This window comes from Phymastichus coffea, unplaced genomic scaffold (genome assembly GCF_024137745.1).
Source record: "Phymastichus coffea isolate CEN01 unplaced genomic scaffold, Cenicafe_Pcof_1.1 PCOF00045, whole genome shotgun sequence".
NCBI lineage: Eukaryota > Metazoa > Arthropoda > Insecta > Hymenoptera > Eulophidae > Phymastichus > Phymastichus coffea.
In genome coordinates this window covers 690,789-712,670 of record NW_026706856.1, presented here as the reverse complement: position 1 = coordinate 712,670, position 21,882 = coordinate 690,789, and the positions used below count along the sequence as shown (strand labels likewise).

The 21,882-nt window shown below is 31.6% G+C and overlaps 1 protein-coding gene across 2 annotated transcripts; it reads right to left on the bottom strand.

Annotated features, from left to right (window-relative positions):
- Nucleotides 1-604: 604 nt before the first annotated feature.
- Nucleotides 605-21,500, bottom strand: LOC131664754 (ecdysone-induced protein 78C-like). 2 transcript variants are annotated; one of them, XM_058936087.1, is made up of 8 exons: nt 21,087-21,500; nt 20,512-20,582; nt 9,411-9,535; nt 9,154-9,295; nt 8,182-8,699; nt 7,771-8,070; nt 7,232-7,654; nt 605-6,845 (listed from the first exon to the last, which is right to left on the bottom strand). In XM_058936087.1, the coding sequence occupies exons 1-7, from the start codon at nt 21,170-21,172 to the stop codon at nt 7,238-7,240; spliced, it is 1,659 nt and encodes a 552-aa protein (XP_058792070.1). In that variant the 5' UTR covers nt 21,173-21,500; the 3' UTR covers nt 605-6,845; nt 7,232-7,237. The 2 variants fall into 2 exon arrangements, with proteins under 2 accessions (XP_058792070.1, XP_058792069.1); XM_058936086.1 differs by lacking the exons at nt 20,512-20,582; nt 21,087-21,500 and adding an exon at nt 10,974-11,336.
- Between the last annotated feature and the right edge of the window lie 382 nt (nt 21,501-21,882).

The following is a 21,882-nucleotide window of genomic DNA, read 5'->3' as shown; positions in this document are numbered from 1 at the left end:
AATTTCTAACGATTTTGACTTATTTATTCATAATAAAAATGTATTTTTCTTGAGACAAAATTTATAGTACACATGGTGCCAGAAAGATAATATATAGTTATGACATTAATTTTTAAAAATATTTAAAATTATATACTGTTAAAGTATCAGAATATATCTAGCTAAGTGCAGGTATTGACTTATGGTTGAAAGAAGAATATAAATAAAATTTATAGAACGGCGATAAGGCCTAAAGTTTTGCACAAAGATGTAAAAATAAATTGTTATTTGAGATTAATTTGTAAAAAAATAATAATTGTAAAACAAAAATAAATGATGCACATAGTCTTTTTAAACCACGCACGAACCTTTAGTAAGATAATGACAAACAATCAATTTGTTTTTTTACTTCAATATTCATCCAACATCCGATGTTCGATGTCCAATGGCCCTTATAAAATATATCTAAAGATAAATTTAGTATGTTTATGATCGCTTTAAACCATATGAAAGGAAATAATCATGAAAGAAGTTCGTAAGGAAGAACAAGCAGAAATAATATTACTTATCGGATTACAGGAATTGAATGATTTATAAAAAACACAATTATATTCATTAACTTGATTAAAATAACTTTTATTAGAAAATTCGTTAAAGCATTGGATTTTTAATAAAATTACTGTAGAGTTGTAGTTTTCTGTAAATAATTATTTATACATGTATTTTTTTGAAAGTACATTATTATGAAGTTGATGATTTAATTGTGTACGCATAAACAATTATAAGGAGAACACATTTTGGCGAGCGCACGAATACATTAAATGGGACACAATTAAAAATTCTATCTAAAGTGCGATACAATTAAATGAATTGTTAATTATAAAATAATTGTTAAAGTGATTTTTTAGCTCAAATCAAATATATCTTAGTTTGAAAAAACATTTCATTTTTAGTTTTATTAGAGCCTTAAACTATATTAAGATCAGAAAAGTTAACATCGACGAATAAGTGCAGACGAATTAGTAAACCGTAAGAATATATTCGTGTATGGGGTTTGCATTGTTATTACGAGTTAAATATTTCAACTACTTTGCATATGTATTTAAAAATATACTATCGATTCAAAATTTATATAATGTCAAATTGATTTTTTCCGAAATACACTTACTTTCTTGAAAGTAAGTAATTGGTTTTCTAAAATATGTTTGTTAGAATAATTGAAATTTTTACGCGACTTCAAAAATATACAAATTAAATTATAAATAAATATCAATAATTTTATAATTCAAGAAGTGACATATTTAAATCACTTCGTAACTTAGCGCAATATTAGCAGCTACCATACTGTTACGAATTTAATCTTATCCTTTACAAATGGATAGTCTGGCAATTATTTGATACTATATTGCTAACTTTTCAAATCTACGTCTGATAACTGGATTATTTTCAAAATTATTCATATATTCGTAAAGATTTAATTTTTGCACCTGTTTTAACTTATTGAAAACCAAATTTAGCTCTTTTTATGCTTTTGTATAATATGTTTTGGCACAGCTCGATATTGGTGAAATAATGAAACGTGTAACAATCGATCAGTTTGATTTTCTAATATAAGTAAAAGTTTTATCCTTTTTTTAATGCAGGCACTTATATAACATAAAAAATCATGTGTACGGCTATTCAAAAAAAGTTATGATAATAGAGGAGTATCACATTAGAATAGTTATAAGTACGACAATTCCGTGAGCAAAGCAATAGTATATTACAAATAATAGAGCTGCTCTGATATGCTTCTCAAATATTGCATAAAGGTTGTAATGTGTTGACGAAGATTTATAAATTATTTAAAGATCCAAACATGAAACATAAGCTTTGAAGGGCTATTCAATAAATATATGATTGAAATTGGTAAAACAGAATTTTTTTTAAATTTAATAGCTCATTTGATAGCTCGATACATTTCTAAAAGACGTGAAAGGTTTCATGTATAGTATATTAAACGTATTTTTATTTAGATATCATAAGTACTAATTAAAAATATTAGTTTTGTTACGTCCCGAAACGTAATATTTAAGATTTATAAATTAGTTCACGATGTAGCAATCGATCGAACCCCAAGTCAAGACTTAACGGTTTCAAAAAGTAATAAAATTGATGAACTAATTTTCCAAATTGTAATGAATATGCATATTTTCATCGCAAATTAAGTTATTCACAATCGTTTATGGACGAATTTGAATTTTATGTACAACAGTAATTTTTCGTACTACTTGGTGCAGATATTGATTTGTGCAAAAAAGATATACATTATATATTTATTCCCTTATATACTGACAACATTGCATAAAATATGATATGTAAAAACGCGCAGCGTTACATGGCATTTTATACGAGCCAAAATTACATGCGCACGATTTGCACTAATAATAATTTTTACGAAGGAAATTTTGTAGAGGGCATAATTTATAATTTTGGATTTTCACATTGTCAACAAAGCTGATTCAAAGACAATCAATATCATTTACAATTTTATATACAACTACTGCGGATTTGATTAATTTCAACACGTTAATTCATTACATTTTTTTCTTATTTTTGCCGCCATTATAAATATATTATCCAATCGGTTTTCGTCAACTTGAAATGTTGTACTTGCAATTAATCTACAACTGGATGTGAGCTCTATAACTGCGTATAGTATAAATTGTTTGACTCATTCGAAAAAGTTTTGCTAGCATAAAATATTCATTATAACTCTACAGATAGTTTTGGTGGATGTTCGCCCATTTTATTACTAATAAATATATTAGCAAGAAATATATAAAAATTATAAATTAGTAATACGAAATAACAATGTTCATTTATACATTTACCCATACATTCTGTGTACCTTTGTGTACGTACATATTAAGATATGTATAGAGGATGACTTATTAAAGATATGCATGAATTATATATTTTACATATATAATGACTTAATTAAACTTTTTGCCATAATTTATTTTCGGACAAGTGACAGTTTACGATTTTTTAAAAAAGATAATAAATAAAAATCACTATTAATTGGGCTTTTTTAATGTATTCGATTTCTCAAGTTCACTTATATTTAAAAAAAATTCAACCACAAAAATGATCCAAAATTTTAGTTATTAGCCAGAAAGGTTGCCTGAAAGAAGTAAGTATTTTGATTAGTTAGCATTTGTTTACTAGCAATATCGAAACGAACTGATCTGCAAAAGAACGGTGTTATCACTTAATTTTCTCAATATAATAATTTATGTGTAGTTTCAATAATCTATTTTTTGTGTTATTCCAAATTCTAGTAGCTAACTTATCAATGAATTTTTAATTTACATGAAAATGAAGTATTTACAAACTTAATATACGTATAACTATATATTTGTAATGAAAAATGTTATTTAATTGCAAATGATGGAAAGCCCAGAAATGACTATCCAATCAAAATTATTTAAATCCCACGAATTTGAAGGCACTAGATTGATAAGGACAACGCGAGAAACGTAAACATTTATTTATAATCTTTAATGAAGTATAAAAAAACAGTTTACACCATATCCATATAGTTAAGAAAGCAACGGGCTTGTCGCGCACATCCAGAAGAACGAGGATATATTGAATACTTATTTTTTGCCATTTTATTTTCGATATATCAATAAAATTATTTCTTAATTACAGCGTTCTGCAATCAATAATTGAACGTATCGACATTTACTTTTGAAATGATATCCAATAGTAAAAAATGAGTGTTTCCGTTATTAATTGAATTGAATAAAATTTAACAATCGGACATAAATATTCAAATTCTTCAGTTGTTATTTAATTTGATTTTGTGACTGCCGTGACGATTATGAAATGAAATTTGATAAAGCGGTTGTAGACGGAAGTCCCAATTGATTATAGTTCGATTCCTTTATCCGTGTCAATCCGGCTTCTTCTACTCTCGGAAAATCAGTTTTATCAAACTGTTAAAACTATTCTTACATCTGTTTTGTTACAATGATGTCTCATGAACTTGATATTCCAATTAAATACAGTAGCTGTGAAAATTTCTTTGATAATGAACTTTCTTGGCCTCCACGTCAAATTCATCTAAGAAAATGTACCTATTGTACATTTTCGAGTTAGAGATAATTCAGTATGTAGATTCAATTCATTTTTCAGTATATTTTTTGATTACGAGAAAATCTTTAAAACAGACTATTCATGATGGCTATGCACTGTCTTAACACTCGCCGTTATCAGCAGATCATTGATTTGCATGAACTAATAGAGAACTCGATATAGATTCATTATAAATGTACAGAAATCTTGCACGCATTCATTTTTAATGCTACTATTTCAGAGAGTAAATAAAAGCCTTATTCAGTGAGCGGGAAAATACTACGACAATCTATTCAATAGCAAAAATTTATCTTACTTTTCTATAAATGTAATTACTATTGCATTATCTACATAATATATTGAACACTGATAAAAAATTCATTCTTCGCAGTATAACATTGAGTCGCACTACTGCCAAAATAGTTTAATCATTACGTTAGTAATTCATAAATTATTATAACAATTCGTAACATGATTTATTTCATTACTCGCCAAATCGACTTCGGATTAACTACATTCTTTCAATTATTTCGAATATTGCACATACAATTTTTTAATACAATAAAAATAGAACTTTTTCATTGCACCGCAATAAATAAATACATTTCTCCATATTTCAGCATCAGTGATTTAGCACAATATTAAACAATCTCCTACGGATTGGTAGGAAATCATATTTTATATTATAATCTCAGTATCCTTTGCTTATATAATTCCGGTAATCATACAAACTAAATGATAATGATAATATCGATCGAAAAATTCTTCTCACAGTAAGAATGCACATATTTTATCGCTTCTTGAAATAATCAAAGCCTAAATATATTTTTTTTTAGTTTTCAAGTTCTTAGAAAGACTTTACAATGAGAGCAGTCAGGTTTTCAGATTTGGACGACCTCACAACGATATGACATGAGCATGCTGTGCACTGAATGCGAAAAGAGAACATTGTTGATAGAGTTTGTATTTTGATCATAAAACTGAGTGTCATTAAAATGTAGTAATGTGTTTTGTTATAGTTTTATTCTTGGAAACGTTTAAGTTTTTTGCCGCTATATTAAATAAAGATACTCTAACTTTTGCATCGTTGCTACAGCAAAAGTTGCTAGGTTTTAGCGATGTATGTACAAACAAAAGGCAAGCAATTTTCTTGTCTGAAAAGCACATAGTACCGGTTTTACGACAATCATAACTATGTTTTATATACGTAATATCTCAGGTCGTATAAAGTTCACATATTGATGCTACGGTAATTCATTGGAAGCGAAAAAACCTCACCTTCGCTTCGTGTTATTTTTAAAGAATATTGAGATAATAATTGTGTAATTGAAAGCACGGATACTTAGAGCTGAAGATTCATATTTTATAAGCTATAAAACGTGATAGATCAGATAAAAATCACGATCTAAAATAATTATATCTCATCACTCCACAGCCAATTTTATAAATAATTATACTCGAAAAATTATTCAAACAAATTGTTCTTTCTTTTTCGAGAATCTTTTGTCTCGTTTCATTTTATTTGGTTTAGGTTAAAATACTACCTTCATTAATAAATTATTGCAATTTTAATCTTGTATATAATTATAAACTATAGTCTACATAACTGGATATCTGTTATTCACCCAGCATTAAAGATGATCTTAGATATTAGTTTTCTTATACAAAACGATTCTCTTGAATGTAACGCGTTCGTTAAGATTTCACTTCAAATAAGTTGAAAATATTTATGTATAATTACGCTATGAAATAAAAATATAAATTTATTATAATAGAATCTCGCTCATATTTTATACATACAATATTTTACGATTGTTTTTAATTTTTTTATCAATTCGCGTGACGCTATTCCTATGACGCATTGGAAAATTCGACTATATTGCTACGCCAGAGGTTTGCTTCAAATGATTTCAAAAATCATCATCCAGCAAATGTGCTTGATATAGTGACATGTAGATTTCCAGATTTATTTTAGTAAATCTGCGCTTAGTAATGAAAATATGAAGATTGAGCTTCGCATTGTACTTACATCAACTGTATTCGACAGAAAAATGCACTAATTTTTTTTTCTTACAAAATCTTGTGGCACGTAAAATATGTAATTTTCCATAATAGCTAGTACAATATTACTCGATTGGAAGGGCACGCCATTCAAAAACTAAACTACGCTCTCTAATTGTATAACACAAGTTTTTTGGTTCAATAGTTTTAAAAACTTGCTGTAAGGTTATAACCGTGATAGAGTCTTGGAATTTGTCTTATTATGTTTAAAAACTGAGCGAATTATATTCGAATTTGATAATTCATTCTTCAATCTTCAGCACCATAATTCGTCTTATCGCCATTACGCACAAACCAAATAAGTATCTATTATTTGTCGGAGTCGACTCAGAAACGGAAAAGTTTCGTATAACTTATTCGTAAGAAAGAATATTTGATTTTTTTTTAAATTGACGCATCGCTGCTTCAACAAAGAAGATTGAGAATTTACAAACAGAGACATAGATTTAATATCAATACATTATCTTTAGCTATTTCAGAAGTTATAATTCTTCGTCGCCTATTATAACTTAGCTCCGAATATATTTGAAGAAAACAGTTGTCCAATTTTTCGCTAACATTTATTTTCAGTCGAAAATGGAATAGATTTTGGATTCTCGAAATTCTGTTGTCTTCCTCTAATACATATTATATTTTGTTCTAATCAAAAGTTTTGTCGTTCAATCGCCAATTACTAATCAGACCTGTATAACAAAATGTATAATTTTTTAGTAATTTTAAAATTCATACACCTGGTAATCCATATGTAGTTTTGTTAGAATTTCAGTGGAACTTAAGGTATCCAATACGAATATTGTAAATAAGATGACATTGAATTATAAATCGTTAAAAGTAGTATTTCATAAAAATATAAAGACGTGATAAAGAATGCAAAACTAGAATAAAGTGTAATAGATATGATTGCATTTACATGAAAATTTGATACTATATTCGGTAATTACAAATTTATAATTTTATTGATGTTAAATTGTCTATCCATTGATCGGACTGAATTTTTATCTCTATTTTGTCGTTAATCGTACAAATTTACTTTTCACGAAAAAGTTTGGTGTATGTAGCTATTTTATACCTCTTCTCATTGCAGATCTTCTTCACATTTAGGAATATCAAAAATCTCAGCAAAGAGTGGAGGTAGCTTCAATTTGGTCCAATTACGCCTGAACCAATCAAGAAGATTAGTGTGTCTCAATCCTAGAGCTTTAAGCTCGGGTATTCTTTGAGATAGTCCCTTAATGCTGTTTGCATCGTTAACTTCACTAGTGCAGTCATTTTGAGATTCGTTCGAATCATTATCAGCTACGAGTTTACGCAAAATTTGAATGCGTAAAGCCTCGAGCAGTCGCTCTTGTAACCTTTGTATTGCTTTCACATCGCTCAAACCTGGGCGTTCATTCAGCAAAACTGCTCCCGAAAATAAGCCCATTTCTACATCAGATAGCTGATAGGTATTGAGCGCCGCGGTAAATTGCATAATTTCAGCGACAAAATCCGGCTGAAATCGCAAGAAAAAGTAGCAATGAATTCACAAGTGTGCTTGCATCTATTTAACCAACTCCCTGACAATATTTATCTGCTTAAGAGGTGGTGTAAAATAATATTTTTACTCACCTCGTACATAATTTCAAGTTGTTGTTTAGTGATGTAAGTACCATCTTCAAAAGTCATGGATGTGCCAGAAGTCATTTTGGCTATGTGACTAAGCCAAATTTCAAAAAATCCAACTTTAATAAGTATCAATTGATCATCCTGAGCGAGTTCACAGAAGCCGGGTACGCGTTTGGCAAATTCAACAACTTTCTGAACTGATGGTGTGACATGTGAAGCAAACTGTTGCCATAGCCAGATTCTATGCGACTCGACAGTTTCTGCAGTGGAAGATGCTGCCTGTGGATCTTCGGGACTGGCAGGCTAACAAGGATCAGATCACGTATAATGATTAATCATGAATATATTAGTAGGGCTGTTTCGTACGACTCCGGAGATAAAAAATCATGGAAAAGAATCACGCGGAAGACTTACCGGTATAACGATGGGTTTTCTAGCGATCCCTCGCATCGATTCTTCAGGCAAACTGCAATGCGCGTGGTGTGCTTGCGAGACTTGCAATATCATATCGTAGATAGCTGACTGTTTAGCTTCGACGTCTGACTGGTCGGCCTCCACAATAGTTGTTTGCGGTGTGCAAGCGATCGCGTTTTGGATTTGCGGGTTGCAAGAATTGTTGTTATTGTTATTATTGTTGTTGTTGTTGTTGTTATTGTTGTTGTTAACGCTGATAGTATTATTGTTGCTGATACTGCTGCTGTTATTGTTACTGCTATTATTTGTGAGCCTACATTCATTGCTGGAATTAGAAGTAATGGAATTGGTGTTGGTGGCCGTTAATTGTGACATTGGTACACTATTGACGCTCGCTCCCGTAGGACTTTCACTGTTTAACAAGTTGTGATTTATCGTAGACGTTGTCGTAGCTGCTGGTGTCCCTTCATCGAGACTTCGTTCGCGAGAGCGTTTTGGTACTCTACCATACCTCACAGCTAGAACAAAACACATACAGCTTTTCAATCATTCATTGATGTTCATTGAAAGCAATCATCGAATTAGTAATGTATCCTCTAACTAATTTTTATATCTTTCAATAATATTGATATGTTGTTGCAAAGCCAAACTTATAAATAAGTTCACGTGATAAAATTTTTTGTTAAAGTCTCTGCGAACGTAAATTTGAAAATTCACTACTTGAGTCGGTTGTATTTATGGATACGCATCGCGAGATTTATATGTTGAAATCATGATGTTGTCACCAATGACACGTTTTTCGGACGAAACACGCAGGACGAAATTATAGTAAGAGTTTTAGAGAATCAAATTGTTGCGTTTTCGTTTTTTGTACGTGTTTGTAAATCTTCGCGATCTGACGCAAACCTGACAATACCAACGTACGCTTAGACTCAATGCTACCGAATTCCTATTCTAAATAAAAATACGTACAATCTCTAGACATCCCAACAGCTAAACACTTCTTAAATCTGCAATATTGGCAACGATTTCGATTCAATCTTATGACCAAGCACTTCCCATCTCTCAAGCATCGATATTCAATCTGTTTCTGAATGCTACGCCTGAAAAATCCCTAGACAACAAACAATAAACATTTTGACATATTATCGATCGTTAAGAAATCATATGAAATATTTCTCATAATCAATATGCGTTAATGCGCTTTCAATATCAACTACAATACTTACTTTACATCCTTCGCAGCTAGTAACTCCGTAATGGTAGCCGCTTGCTTTATCGCCGCAAACTTTACATGGAATGAAGCTTTTAGCCGGAGTCGAACTATTCGAATCCGCTGCCGCATAATGTTGTTCTAAAACAATAAAATATTATACGCTTATTTGTTGTGTAGAATTGTGCAAAACTCATATATACTTGTATTTTTAATAGATATTATTAGTTAAAATTATTTACTTTATTAATGAACTAAAGCACTTTTTATATGAAATATTGAAGTGATACAACCTATTGAAGAGTTAATATAAAACCATGACGCGAATGAAAAGTCATGATTTTCAATCGCTGTTCATTATGTAGCTTAGTAGTAATTTAAAGGCGAGAGAGAGAAAAGTTAGTTTGCCCGTAGCAAACGTTACACCTACAGTATAGTGTACAGAGTTGTACTACCGTGCGATCTTCAGTATACATTTACAGAACAGTGTATATTGCAAATGATACGTTGCTTTATCGATCTTTAAGCTGTTTAGTTCATATGTAAAAGGAAAGAAGAATTAATTTTGTTATAACGTGAAAAAAAGAATCGAAATCGACAGACGACGCAAAAGAAATTATTAACCCATGTCCACAGCTCCTAAACAAAGCTAACTTTTTGCTGATTCTAGTATAACAACCATCAGCCGCTAGAATATACTTTAGTACTTTCTAGTGCTCTTGCTGTTATGTTTATTATATTGCAAGATTGTGAACGTATTTACATTTCATTATGTAACGCAACAGCAAATCCATTAAATTGCCGCAGACTTATATTCTACAGGTATTGGAAGTGAGATACAAGTAAAATGGATAAGTAATACGCACTTTAGTTCGAATTTTTGAAAAGAAAGCACTGAGAGATTGAAATATTCCGTGCCTTGTCTGTTAAAAAATAATAAAAAAAATTTGGAAATAAAAAGCAAAATCAGTAGACAGTAGTAATAATTTATGCAGCGCAAAGGTATACTCTCGCTTTCTCATGGTGCTTTGCACTTTCTACGTGCAGTGTCTAAGACATTCTGTATTCAACTTTCATGCGCGACACATAGAAATGAAAAGAAGGGGAAGAGAGAGGGAGTGTGGAGAGAGGGAGAGATAGTTTCGGATTGCATAATGATTTTTTTAGAAGGTAAAGATAGAGAAGTGTACGCTTGTACACTTCTCAGTTCAAAATATCGTTGATGGCCCCACGTGAGCAACTGTAGATACGACCACGCTTTCTAATGGCTTGCCCTTTGTTATTCGCGAGTCGAAAAGCTATTCTCGAAATCTCTCCAATTTCGGAGGGCATTTCCAATTAGTCTAATAGCGAAATCCATCGCAAAATCAATACAATTTTTTAAATGTTCGTCTCTGCTTTCTTCTAATTATGGATCGGAAATCCATCAATCGATGGAAAGCCTTTGTAAATTATTGTTGGCCAACTCGACTCGTTAATTGCAATCGCCAATCTCGATTCGCGTACGACAAGAAATCCAAGAAAACCTCAAAGAAATATCAGCTATTAGGAAAAAATCAATGGAGAGAAAATAACGAACCTTGTTTAGTTATGATTCCTGTCGATGCTGGAATGATGGGTAAACTCGTTGCACTGGTAGTATTAATAGAAGCAGCTGGAGGTGGAGAGGTGCTAGAACTACCTACCGAACCAGTGTCGCTAAAACCCTGAGCACTATTATCTTCGGGCCCGTCAAAAAAACTCAGGTTGAACTCGTCGTCAGTTCCAAACGTTACTTCAGGCGTTAAAGTGTCGGGAACTGGAGTGTTACCCAGACCAGTATTCAGCGTTTGGTCGATCTTGAATACGTCCATCGTTTTGAACGTGCATTTGCATTGAATTATTTTTCACGCCAAATCGTTGCTTTTTGCTTTTTCTCTTCTTCTTTCATGATGCCTTTTTTATTCAGCTTTCACGAGTAAAAGGATGATATTCTAATAAGCTGTCTAACCGACTGCTATTTCATTGCTCTTTTCAATGCACAGAGCCTTCCACGCATTTGTGGATTTTATGATTTCACAGCTTGATTAAAATATTCACAGCTAAATGCCATTTATCTAAGTTATTAGGTCTGAAGTACCGGCAAGTAACTCATAATAATTACTCTTTTTTTTAACATGCATACTCATATCTTCATTGCATCATTGATACTTTATCGCCAAATACATTGCTGGAACAAAATAATAAAACAAATGAAAGAAACCTAATCGGCGGTAAACAATACTCATTATAAATAGCAATCTTCAATATTTATGCAATATTGTTAAACTTGAGAAATAAAATTAATTAACGATTTCATCATATTTTTAAGATGCTCTAGATTTTATTGAATATTTCTCGTATATCAGTAAGAAATAATAGGATAGAAAAATATCAAAAAAAGTTACTGGCATAAGCTGTATGTATATTGACAATTCACGTTTCTTTTTTTAAAACGTTCATTTATTTACATCTATTTTACCTCCCTGTACATATATATAATTTTTCGGATAATATGATCCAAAAAAATTTACGTACTTTCATTGAAATTTCATATCCTAAGTTTCTATTTATCATTAAAACTGAATTTCAATCTCATAATTATAGTGATCGTTCCTCTTGTTATATTTTTAATGAATATAGAACTATTCGATTATATGTTGACAAAAACTCAACAATCGCAAAATAATGAAGTTATTTAGTTTTACATGCCATACATGTGAATTCGACAACCCATTCTATACATATTATTGTATATATTTATCTAACTATCTAATAACACCATGGTGGAGTTTGCATTCGATTAATCAAATTAAGAAAATAAAATATTGAAAATCTTTCCTCGCTAACTCTTTTGTATTCGACTCGACTATATCTGTGTTGCCTTGAGCCATATTGAATGTGGAATTACGCAAAATTCAAATAGTACAAATACCATATTTATTAAATAAAAAGCTAATATTTTATATGATTTATTTGGCGATAAAGGAACAAAACATTTTTGTTTTAAGTGCCTACTAAGTACTGTTATGTTTACCGTTCTAATTTTCAACTGAAGTATTGAAAATATATTATTACTTATGAGTATCACTTTTGTAAATAAAATAACAATTGTAATACGAAAACTGTGAGCACATTTTATATAATTATGTTGAATTCAAATTTGCTTAAATAAAAATGTAGTTTTGTAATAAACAATAGCTTATGATTATTAATAGTGTATTATTGATTATTTATGATTTTTTCTACAGAAGATTATCTTACATTTTGACAAGAAGCAGACTGTGAGAGAGAGAGAGAGAGGCAAGGAGAGAAGCAGGGACAGAGAGAAAGAGTGAGAGAGAGAGAGAGGGAACGAAGAGAGAGAAAGAGAGAGAGAGAAGAAAAAGTGAATGTCATTGCCGTAATCTTCGGCCGTTGACTTTCTTGAGGCAAGCAACGATAAGGACAGAGTCATCTTTTCCTCTTTTCCTCTTCTTCTCCTCCTACTCTAATCCACTCTCTTTTTCTTTCTATTTCCTCTTTTCTTTTCGTTAACTTTTCTTAAAGGTTGCTTTCTTGTTTTTCTTTACAATCTTTCTTATTTTTGTACTTATTTTACGTTAAGAAGTGCAGGTACATTTCCTTGTTTTATAATTCTTGTGTCGTATTATTTTAATGAAAATTTACGACTTTTGCTTTATGTTTTAATAAAAAATGTAAACGATACAGTTAATATAATTAATCGACATAAAATATTTTACTTCAACAGAAAGTCATATAAAAATTAGTTAAATATTACTAATTCATATGAAAATCAAGACACACCTCATTTTTACTGCAAACGGGTAAAAATAAAAAGTAGTACTTAATAATATATAATTGCTTGAAATATAATTACAATGATTTAACTCGTATGAATAGAGAATCTTTTTTCAATCAATAAATGATACTAAAATTCATATTGTCTTGAGACTTTCTTATCACGCTCGTTGTTTAGATATAAACCAATATTAACCTTTTTTTCTCTCGTATGTTTACTAAAAATATTTTTAAAAAATAAAAATGTTAACGTATTACTTATATCGAGCGATATTATATAATATATGTGTGCAGCGATTGTAAGCAAACTTTCTTATCAGGTTCTCAACTACTTTCGTCTACTTCCCTTTTTCATAGAAAGGTGTTTTAGTGAAAAATGATGAAATGTTTATTAATTTGTAGATAAAATAGAAATGCAAATGGAGGAGAAAAAAGAGAGAGAGAAAGAGAGAGAGAGAGAGAGAGAGAGAGAGAGAGAGAGAGAGGAAAAATAAAATGTAAATATCGTTTGTAATCAAGTTTGATTATTTAAATAGCGAATTGTTGGCAGATAATTTTCGTATGAGAGCACGAGTAATAATTTACAGCGACGAACGTTCGCTTGATCACTACCACTATATATTATCGGCTTTTGTAAACGACATATTACACTTATTCCAGTAAGTTAATGGAGTTTGAAGAGCTACGTTGAAATAGCGAATGTCTATCGATCAATACATACTGATTCAAGAGACTAGTGGTGGTAAAGAGACGAAAACTGTTGTCGGACTTGGCATCTCTGGAACAACGGAATAACAAAAGCGAGTTCTAGGAGAGCGTTGAAAAACTTGACTAAGCGGCGGTCATTGTTAAGAAAAGTTCGTGAGTCGAAAAGAAGCGCGGTCCACTGCACGAAGCACGTATTCACAGAAGCACGAGATTAGAGCTGCAGCGAATGATCGGGCGATGGAAACAAACTGAAGAACTGGTTACGGTCGATCTGGATGAAGCACATGCGTCCCATGGCGGTGTCATATGCACGCGAGACGATCGCACGGCAATGAAAAATCACGTAATTCGATAAGAACTGTATAATTGGCGTATGGTATGCGTTCAAGCGACGCTGGTAATGGTACCGTCCGTTCAGTCTGTATGCGAGTTGTGCGCGCGGGCTTACCTGTGCGGTAAGTAAAGAGCCGGCGCGTTTGCCATGTTACCGCATTGCAACTCGCTCATTCGCTTCGTCGAACGGGGAAAGGGGCGATAGCAAGCATGGGGATACACTAACAGTGAGAGAGCGCCACAGAGAAAGAGAGCGAGAGATGTGTATCTCTCGGTATGAAGATTCCGGGTAAAGAGAGAAAGAGGGGAAGAGGGAAATCACCGGCTGGTCAGTTTGTAGAGAGAGAGGCAGCGAGTAAAGAGGAAAGCCAAAGAACGAGCAGGAGAGAGAAGGAGAGTTAGGGAACGGAGATGATGCTTACCAAGGAATAGAGAGAGAGAGAGAGAGAGAGAGAGGACGGACGGAGGGGATTGGAAAGAGACAGACTGATAGAAAGAGACAAAGAGAGGAAGATAGAGACAGGTATAGCAACGAAGAGTACAAATCGACGCTCTCGACGAAAAAGATCACTTCGGAAAAGTTTGCTACGAAAACCGTCATTCTTCAACTATTTAACCGTCAACCATCCTGCATTTACAATTCCTAACTTGCTGCACAATTATTACAATGTTCAATTTATTTATTTTAACACTATTTTCAAATACTTACTCCTCCACAAAGACATTTGAACAATGATAATATAAGAATATTTCTGCCAAGTTTTATGGTTGGCCATGGGAACAACACGAGTATTGGCATTAATTACTCAATTTAAAAGCATAATAGCTACGTCGGTGTACGAGCATTTTCAGTAAAATTATACTTTCTACTTCATACCACGTAGACGCCTCGATTAAAAATTTCAAGACCGTGCATAAAAAAGTTGCGCGCCCAAAAAATTATCGTTTTCCTTTGTAAACTAAACAATAACTTTGTCAACTTCAACATTAGGTATAGTTAGTGCTAAAAATATATTCGTTCAATACTATATTTTATTTTCTTGCGTTACATTTATCATACTTTAAATCGCTGCTTGCCAAAAGCCGTAAACAATCAAAGTATTTTAAGGCTGATCACGTAATATAGTGTTAAATGAATTCGTTTGAAGGAATTCTTTGGTTAATCATACGTGCTGACAATTTCCTTCCTTCGGTAATTTCTTACACTGGTTATTCCGACTTTACCGCATTCAAAAAGTAAAATAGAATGCTTCCCGTTCGAGTAATCTTTGATATTTTGCAGCAGTATTTGCATAATCAATCTGATTTGTCTTCCTCAATCATTTACTTAGACATTGAAAAATCGATTCTTGTGCGCATCACATTTATCGAGGCCATTTAAATTTTGCATCAGCTCTTAATAAAATAAAGATAAAAATACAAGCTTACTTATATTGTTTTCGGAGGTAATGTATCCAAGTTATACAAGTGAATGGTGTTGAATTTTGAGCGAGAAAATTTATGTTTCTAAATAATACGCAGTGCTTATAATTTAATAGTAAAAGGAAGAAGCATTAAAACGATCTGTTCTTACTTGCTTCAAATCGTTCTAATCCAACTACATTCAGTAATACGTAAGAACGTTACGTATGAAAAGAGTCGTTTAGAACGAAGAATTACGAAGGGAATGAGGAGAGGAGTTGTCGGAGAAGCGGGGAAGAGAGAGTACAGCGCTCAAAGGAGGGGAAAAAGAGTTATGGAGGGGAAAGGTGGACCAACTGGGTTCACCACTAGCGATAGGTTCATTGACCGAGAAATGCACGCTCGAAGAGGCTCCAAGCGTCGCGAATAGCTTGTACTCTTGCTTTGCTATGAACACTATTCAATAATAGATCCGTGGATTACCTTTTCTCCTAACCCTTTCTATTTTTCTCTCTTATTCTGCCATTTTTACGTTTTTACTTATTTCGTTATATTTCACAACACTTGCATGCACTTTTACATGACATTCCAATAACCATTAAAACTTTATTCTTTATATTGTTCTTTAAATAAAGAATATAAACGTGTATCACGTCTTTATCTTTTCTTTTCACTTGACATGTACATTCAATTTATCTCTTATTCACGGGAAAAATTATAATTAATACATTTCAAAGTATTAAATTTAGTGGGTGTCGACGGAAATACACGATAATGCAAAATTCGATTGGTCAAGCTAAAGTTACATTTTTAATTTTAGATGTATAGCAGCTGAAATCGGAATAAACATTTCTTTATTTGACAAGGAACCAAATGCTATTTCGCATGTCATTGAAAAGTCGCTGAAAATCAAAGATAATTAAGCTAATAATAACTACGTTATAAACAGATTTTTCTCAGCTTAAATGTTTCAGTTTTATTCTCAAAATATATTTACAACAAATGGATTTTTTCAATATTTTTAATATTTCATAATATAATTCGACAATTGATCAGCCAAGTAAAACTTTCCAAATTTTACAATGATATTATAAGTTTCTTATATACATTGTCACAATGGATTTTTGAAACAGCAAACCGAGGATTTCAGGTTCATTCGATAAACAAAAGTATTAGCTAAGCAACTGAAATATATTAAAAATGAAACATAGTAACAGGCTTTCAATAACTTCGACTTGGAAATCCCATTCACTGTTTTTAATATATTTTTTGATAACTTTATGCTATTGTGAAAGATAATGTGAAACACAAATCAAAGTTAAAATTATAGAATCATTTTGATAAAATTCATAGTAGAAAGTGATTTTTCAAAGTTGTGATTATTAATAAGAAAAATTCAAGTTATAGCACGCTTATAAAATCAAGTGTCATTATAATTACAAATAAAAGAATAATTATGTAGAAATTTTTAAACGATCAATCTATCGTTTTATAGATTATAAAAAAATATTGACAAAGTGCAATTTCGTTTATTTCTCAATTCGTTTATCTCTCAAGAAATGCTTTTCTTTTCGTCATTTTATTTTTGCATTTTCTACGAATATGCTGATCACTTATTAGTCGGAATCCATGATCGTATTAGCCAATTGATTAGTACAATTAATGAATACAAAGCTATTAAATCGCAAATCACATATTTTATTAAACGAATTATTTAAAGGAAAAGTCGAAATTTTTTTGTACTCCCTTAATTTTTCTTAAAGAGTGAAGAAACGAGATGGAAACTGATTCAGTATTCAATACATAATAATGAATTAGTTAGTAGATAACCAATGAAAAAAATTACAAATTTTTGTGAATTTAGATAGTTTGTTAAGGCTTGCAAATATAGTAAAAATATCTCTTGTATTTAATATAAGAAACCGTTCACTAGTTTAATAACTATTATTTTTATTGCACCTTTTTTATAGACAACTTTTATTATAAATCGTACATTTTTCTACAAATTTTTGGAGAGCGGTGTATATTTCATTAAGAGACTATTTAATAATATTTCGATATAGTAGTTTAGTTTAATGTATTGGTATAAAAAGGCTGCGGTCAAATTCAGTCATGGTTATTATGAATGTTTATTTTTTTCGATTTTTCCATAAACAGATATATCTACACACAAGCATCGTTCAAAAAAATTTTTATATTTTCATCATTTTTTATCTTCACATAGCTCTAGTAATCTATTCGAAAATGGAGTCTACTATTTCTGTCAAATATTGTTAAACGCACACGAACACAAAATAACAAATAACTATTTATTATAAAAAGAAACAAGAACAGTAGCTTTATTTAAAAAAATCAAAACAGGTTATAGTATGGTAGATCAGTTACAAGCAGTCAACTCGAGTAACTAAGAAAATCGAAAAACCAGCCAAACTAAAAAAGTAACAAACTACTCAGCAACGCAGTTGTCCTTTTCTTCAAACAATTGAAATTAGTACATTTTTTAACGTGTGCGCAAAGGCTTTTTTAACGAAACAATAGGCTTACGATACTATCCCGAGGTAAGTGCTGTAACTAGTTTTGTCAAAAGGCCTTTTCGCATCAGTTAGGGATAGTATTTTTCCGCATGAGAGTCAGAAACAACCGCCAAAGATGCGATTTAGAGATTAGAGTGCAGAAAATATATAATATTATTCGCCTCTTGTTTCAAATTGTGGTCTCGACAATCTTAACATGCAAGAAGAGAAAAGAAAATTTTCAAGTGTGTTGGATTGACCATAAGTTCATTCGTGTAAGGACTCATCTCTTGAAAGTCATCTACGAGTAGGTTAATCCTTTGCTTATAGCCAAAGAAACCATCTCTGACGTTAGGGCCTCTTGAAATCTTCGTTAAATCGTCTAATTATCAAGCGAGTTAATCCTCAGCTCATCCGACCAAAGGACCCGTTTTTTTACAGCAGAAATCTATCTTCATCTTCAGGATCTTGTAGTTGTCGGTGAATATCTTATTCAGTAAGTTTTGGACAAGGGTATGGATGTTACTATACCGTAGTACCACAAATTTGTTCCTGCTCTATCATTTACCCTAAGGCTCACAAGAAAAACCATGGCTCAAAATAATCGTGAGCATATCAGAACATTTTCCTGTCGTGATAGGTTGATAGTCGCATTAATGTGGATGATTTTTTGTCTGTGTATCAGGATCTTTTGAATTCAGAAAATGATATAGTTGATTTTATTTAGAATCTTGAACGGTCCTTCCCCTCCCTAATTACTTTAAAATTTTGCCCTTGATGCGATAAAGTTATAAAATCACATCTTTTGACTACTTTGACAATATACATTATCAGCTGATTTGTTTTTTCTTGACTTTTTTGTGGTTTGAGAAAAAATATCAATGTTTTGACTTGTTAAATGATTAATCTTGTTTGGTGCGGAATATGGGTTTCTATATGTGTAGTTTCTGGTGTCGTGAAAGTCTTCCAGTTCCAATAAACGCCTCGGCTATACTCTTGTTGAATTTACTGAAGAGCTGTAAGCTGTATCTCCTATATCTTTAATAGTATTCATTCTCATTGTTGTTGTTGTAAAGACGCTTCACTACTTATCGCAACAGCACTAGCACCAATAGTGTAAGTTATAATCCAGTATTTTTTCTAAATCGGTACGTGAATCGGTGTGCACGGTGTTTTTCTAGATTTAGCAAATACTTCCATAACAATAATAATAATATCTTTAAAATAAAATCCCAAACGAGCCCTAAAAATGTTAAACTTTCACACTCATATAATAGCAAATCACACTGTTTATTATAAAAAGGAACAAGGACAGCAGCTGTATTTAGAAAACTCAAAACAGATTAAAGTATATCATATTGGTTACGAGCTGTGAACACATTTAACTAAAAAGAATCGAAAACCAACAAAACTGAAAAAGTAACAAACTACCTAGAAATGCAGTTATTATTTTCTTAACAATTGAACATCGTATAACAATATTATATGTTAGAAAAGAAGAGCAAAATAAAAGGTGAATGCATACAATTTTGTTAAAGAACTTAAGAAATATTTCTCTATATTTTTATGATTTATATTTCAAAACAGGAATTTATATATGTACGCATGAACGTGTATTTTGGTAAATGATCATGCATTAATAAATAGTTGTTACGTATTCCGGAATTAATCGCTACCCTTTTTTGAAAAAAACTAATTCTCAGAAAAGGCAATGTAGTTTTATTGATTGAGATTACTGTATACTACTAAATAATAATTTTAGTCAATCAAGAATGAATATTACACAATGTAGAGCTAAACTGTGAAATAACTAAGATGTCAATTTAACACACAATTACATAGAATCTAATAATTTTTAATGCTCATTTCTGTATACATATTGATAATTTCAAACACTTAATGACATTGAAACACTGTTGAATATTATCCTGAATACTCCCAATATATTCGTTTACTTTAAATTTAATATAACAAGTAAATGTACTGATTTCTATGTTAAAAAATACTCAACAGACATGGTTATGTCGTAATATTCTCAAGAAACATATTGAATTCTAATATATTTAGATATTTTTTTATAAAGATTCTGTACCGATGACTATTTTGTGTCAATCTATTAATTAAATTTGTTAATGCAAATTTTATAAATTTCAAAAATATTTTATCGTCCGCTACGACATAAAAGTTTTGAAATATTATACTGAAAGTAATTATTTTGGCGTACCGTTTCACTCTGATTTTACGAATTGATAAATCTATTTTGATCTACTCTTTTCTGGAGATCTTCAGAAAACTTATTCATATAGAAACCACAGTTGCTGGATAAGTCATATAACAACTTACCTGCATTGCAATTGGAACTTGCCACTTCTAAGAGATTGCCCGTTTCTTCGGTATTTTGTTCTTGTTTTACGCTACAAAGTGAAAGAAATTTGCTATTATGTTATGTCATATAAATTTACATTAATATTACACTATGAATCATATTCTATGTGTTAATCGATCCGACTCTTATTTGTTCGATGTATTTATTGACAGTGAAAATATCATAACGAGTGGTTATGTAATATTGAAAAAATTTAATACCGAGAGATGTTTATCGTTACAATGAAAAGCGAACATATTCTATATAAATAAAGATATGTTTGGCGCAAGATAACTGGTTTATTAGGATCAAATTCCATGTATTGTTAATTATCTATTACCCATCACATATTTAAATCATTTTCGACATACGGCTGATGTTATAATAATTAATATATTTCATGGGACTTGATTAACTTCATCAGAAAATAGAACGAATAAAGTTATTATTAATATTTGAAAAACACAGTTAAGAATGATTTACTATACATTTTTTACTTTGAAAACTATAACGAGTCATAAAAAATATTATGCTTCAGACGGAAGATCTTTACCTGACAAAAGTCGACTCGACAATGAGGCTTGATGCCGTAGGTGAAGAGCTGTTTTTGGAGACCGTGTTCATCGTTTCGACATCCATCCTGTTTCATGGCGGTTTATTTTTATAGCACTTCACAACCAAATATTAATCTGTTTCCATCAATTTTTTCATTAATTCGTGAATAGGAGACACAGTCGAGCACTAAAAACAATGAAGCAGCACTTGCAACCCACTGTGTAGCTTATTGGACGTCGCGTCAGAGGAGGGTTTGTCACAATAATAGCTGTGTAACGCAAGTATCAGTAATATTGAGGACGAGGAAGCACGAATTGCAGTAAGTAAAAATAACGGAAGGGTTGGATAATCGACTAACGAGAAAAAGGGGGGTGGTTCAGCTGAGCCCTGCTCAGCTGTTATAACTAAAGCGCTCGAGCGTGGACCTTGGGAGAAGACTGATCCGAGTGGTGCGATTGCAACGCCCTCGTTTCTACAGCAAGCACTACCCCTATTGCTTGTAGGCTAGGCTCCCGCTTTAGGGGTGCTAGATAGCCTGAGGCGAAGAAGGGCATTCTTGCGCCATCTGCTGTTCGCCAAGCTTTCAACGTCAATATCACGCTCTTTCCCTCTGCGAAAGCTCTTATACTTCCTTCCTCCCCACTCCTCCGCATATTTACCTTGTATGTACTATGTAACTACATCTATTATTTTATATATCATTGTGCAATTGTATCTCATTTTCCTACTTTCTTCAATTCGTTAAGTATCAAGTAACCATTTCAGATTATCCAGTAGTACATATTCAGTACCTT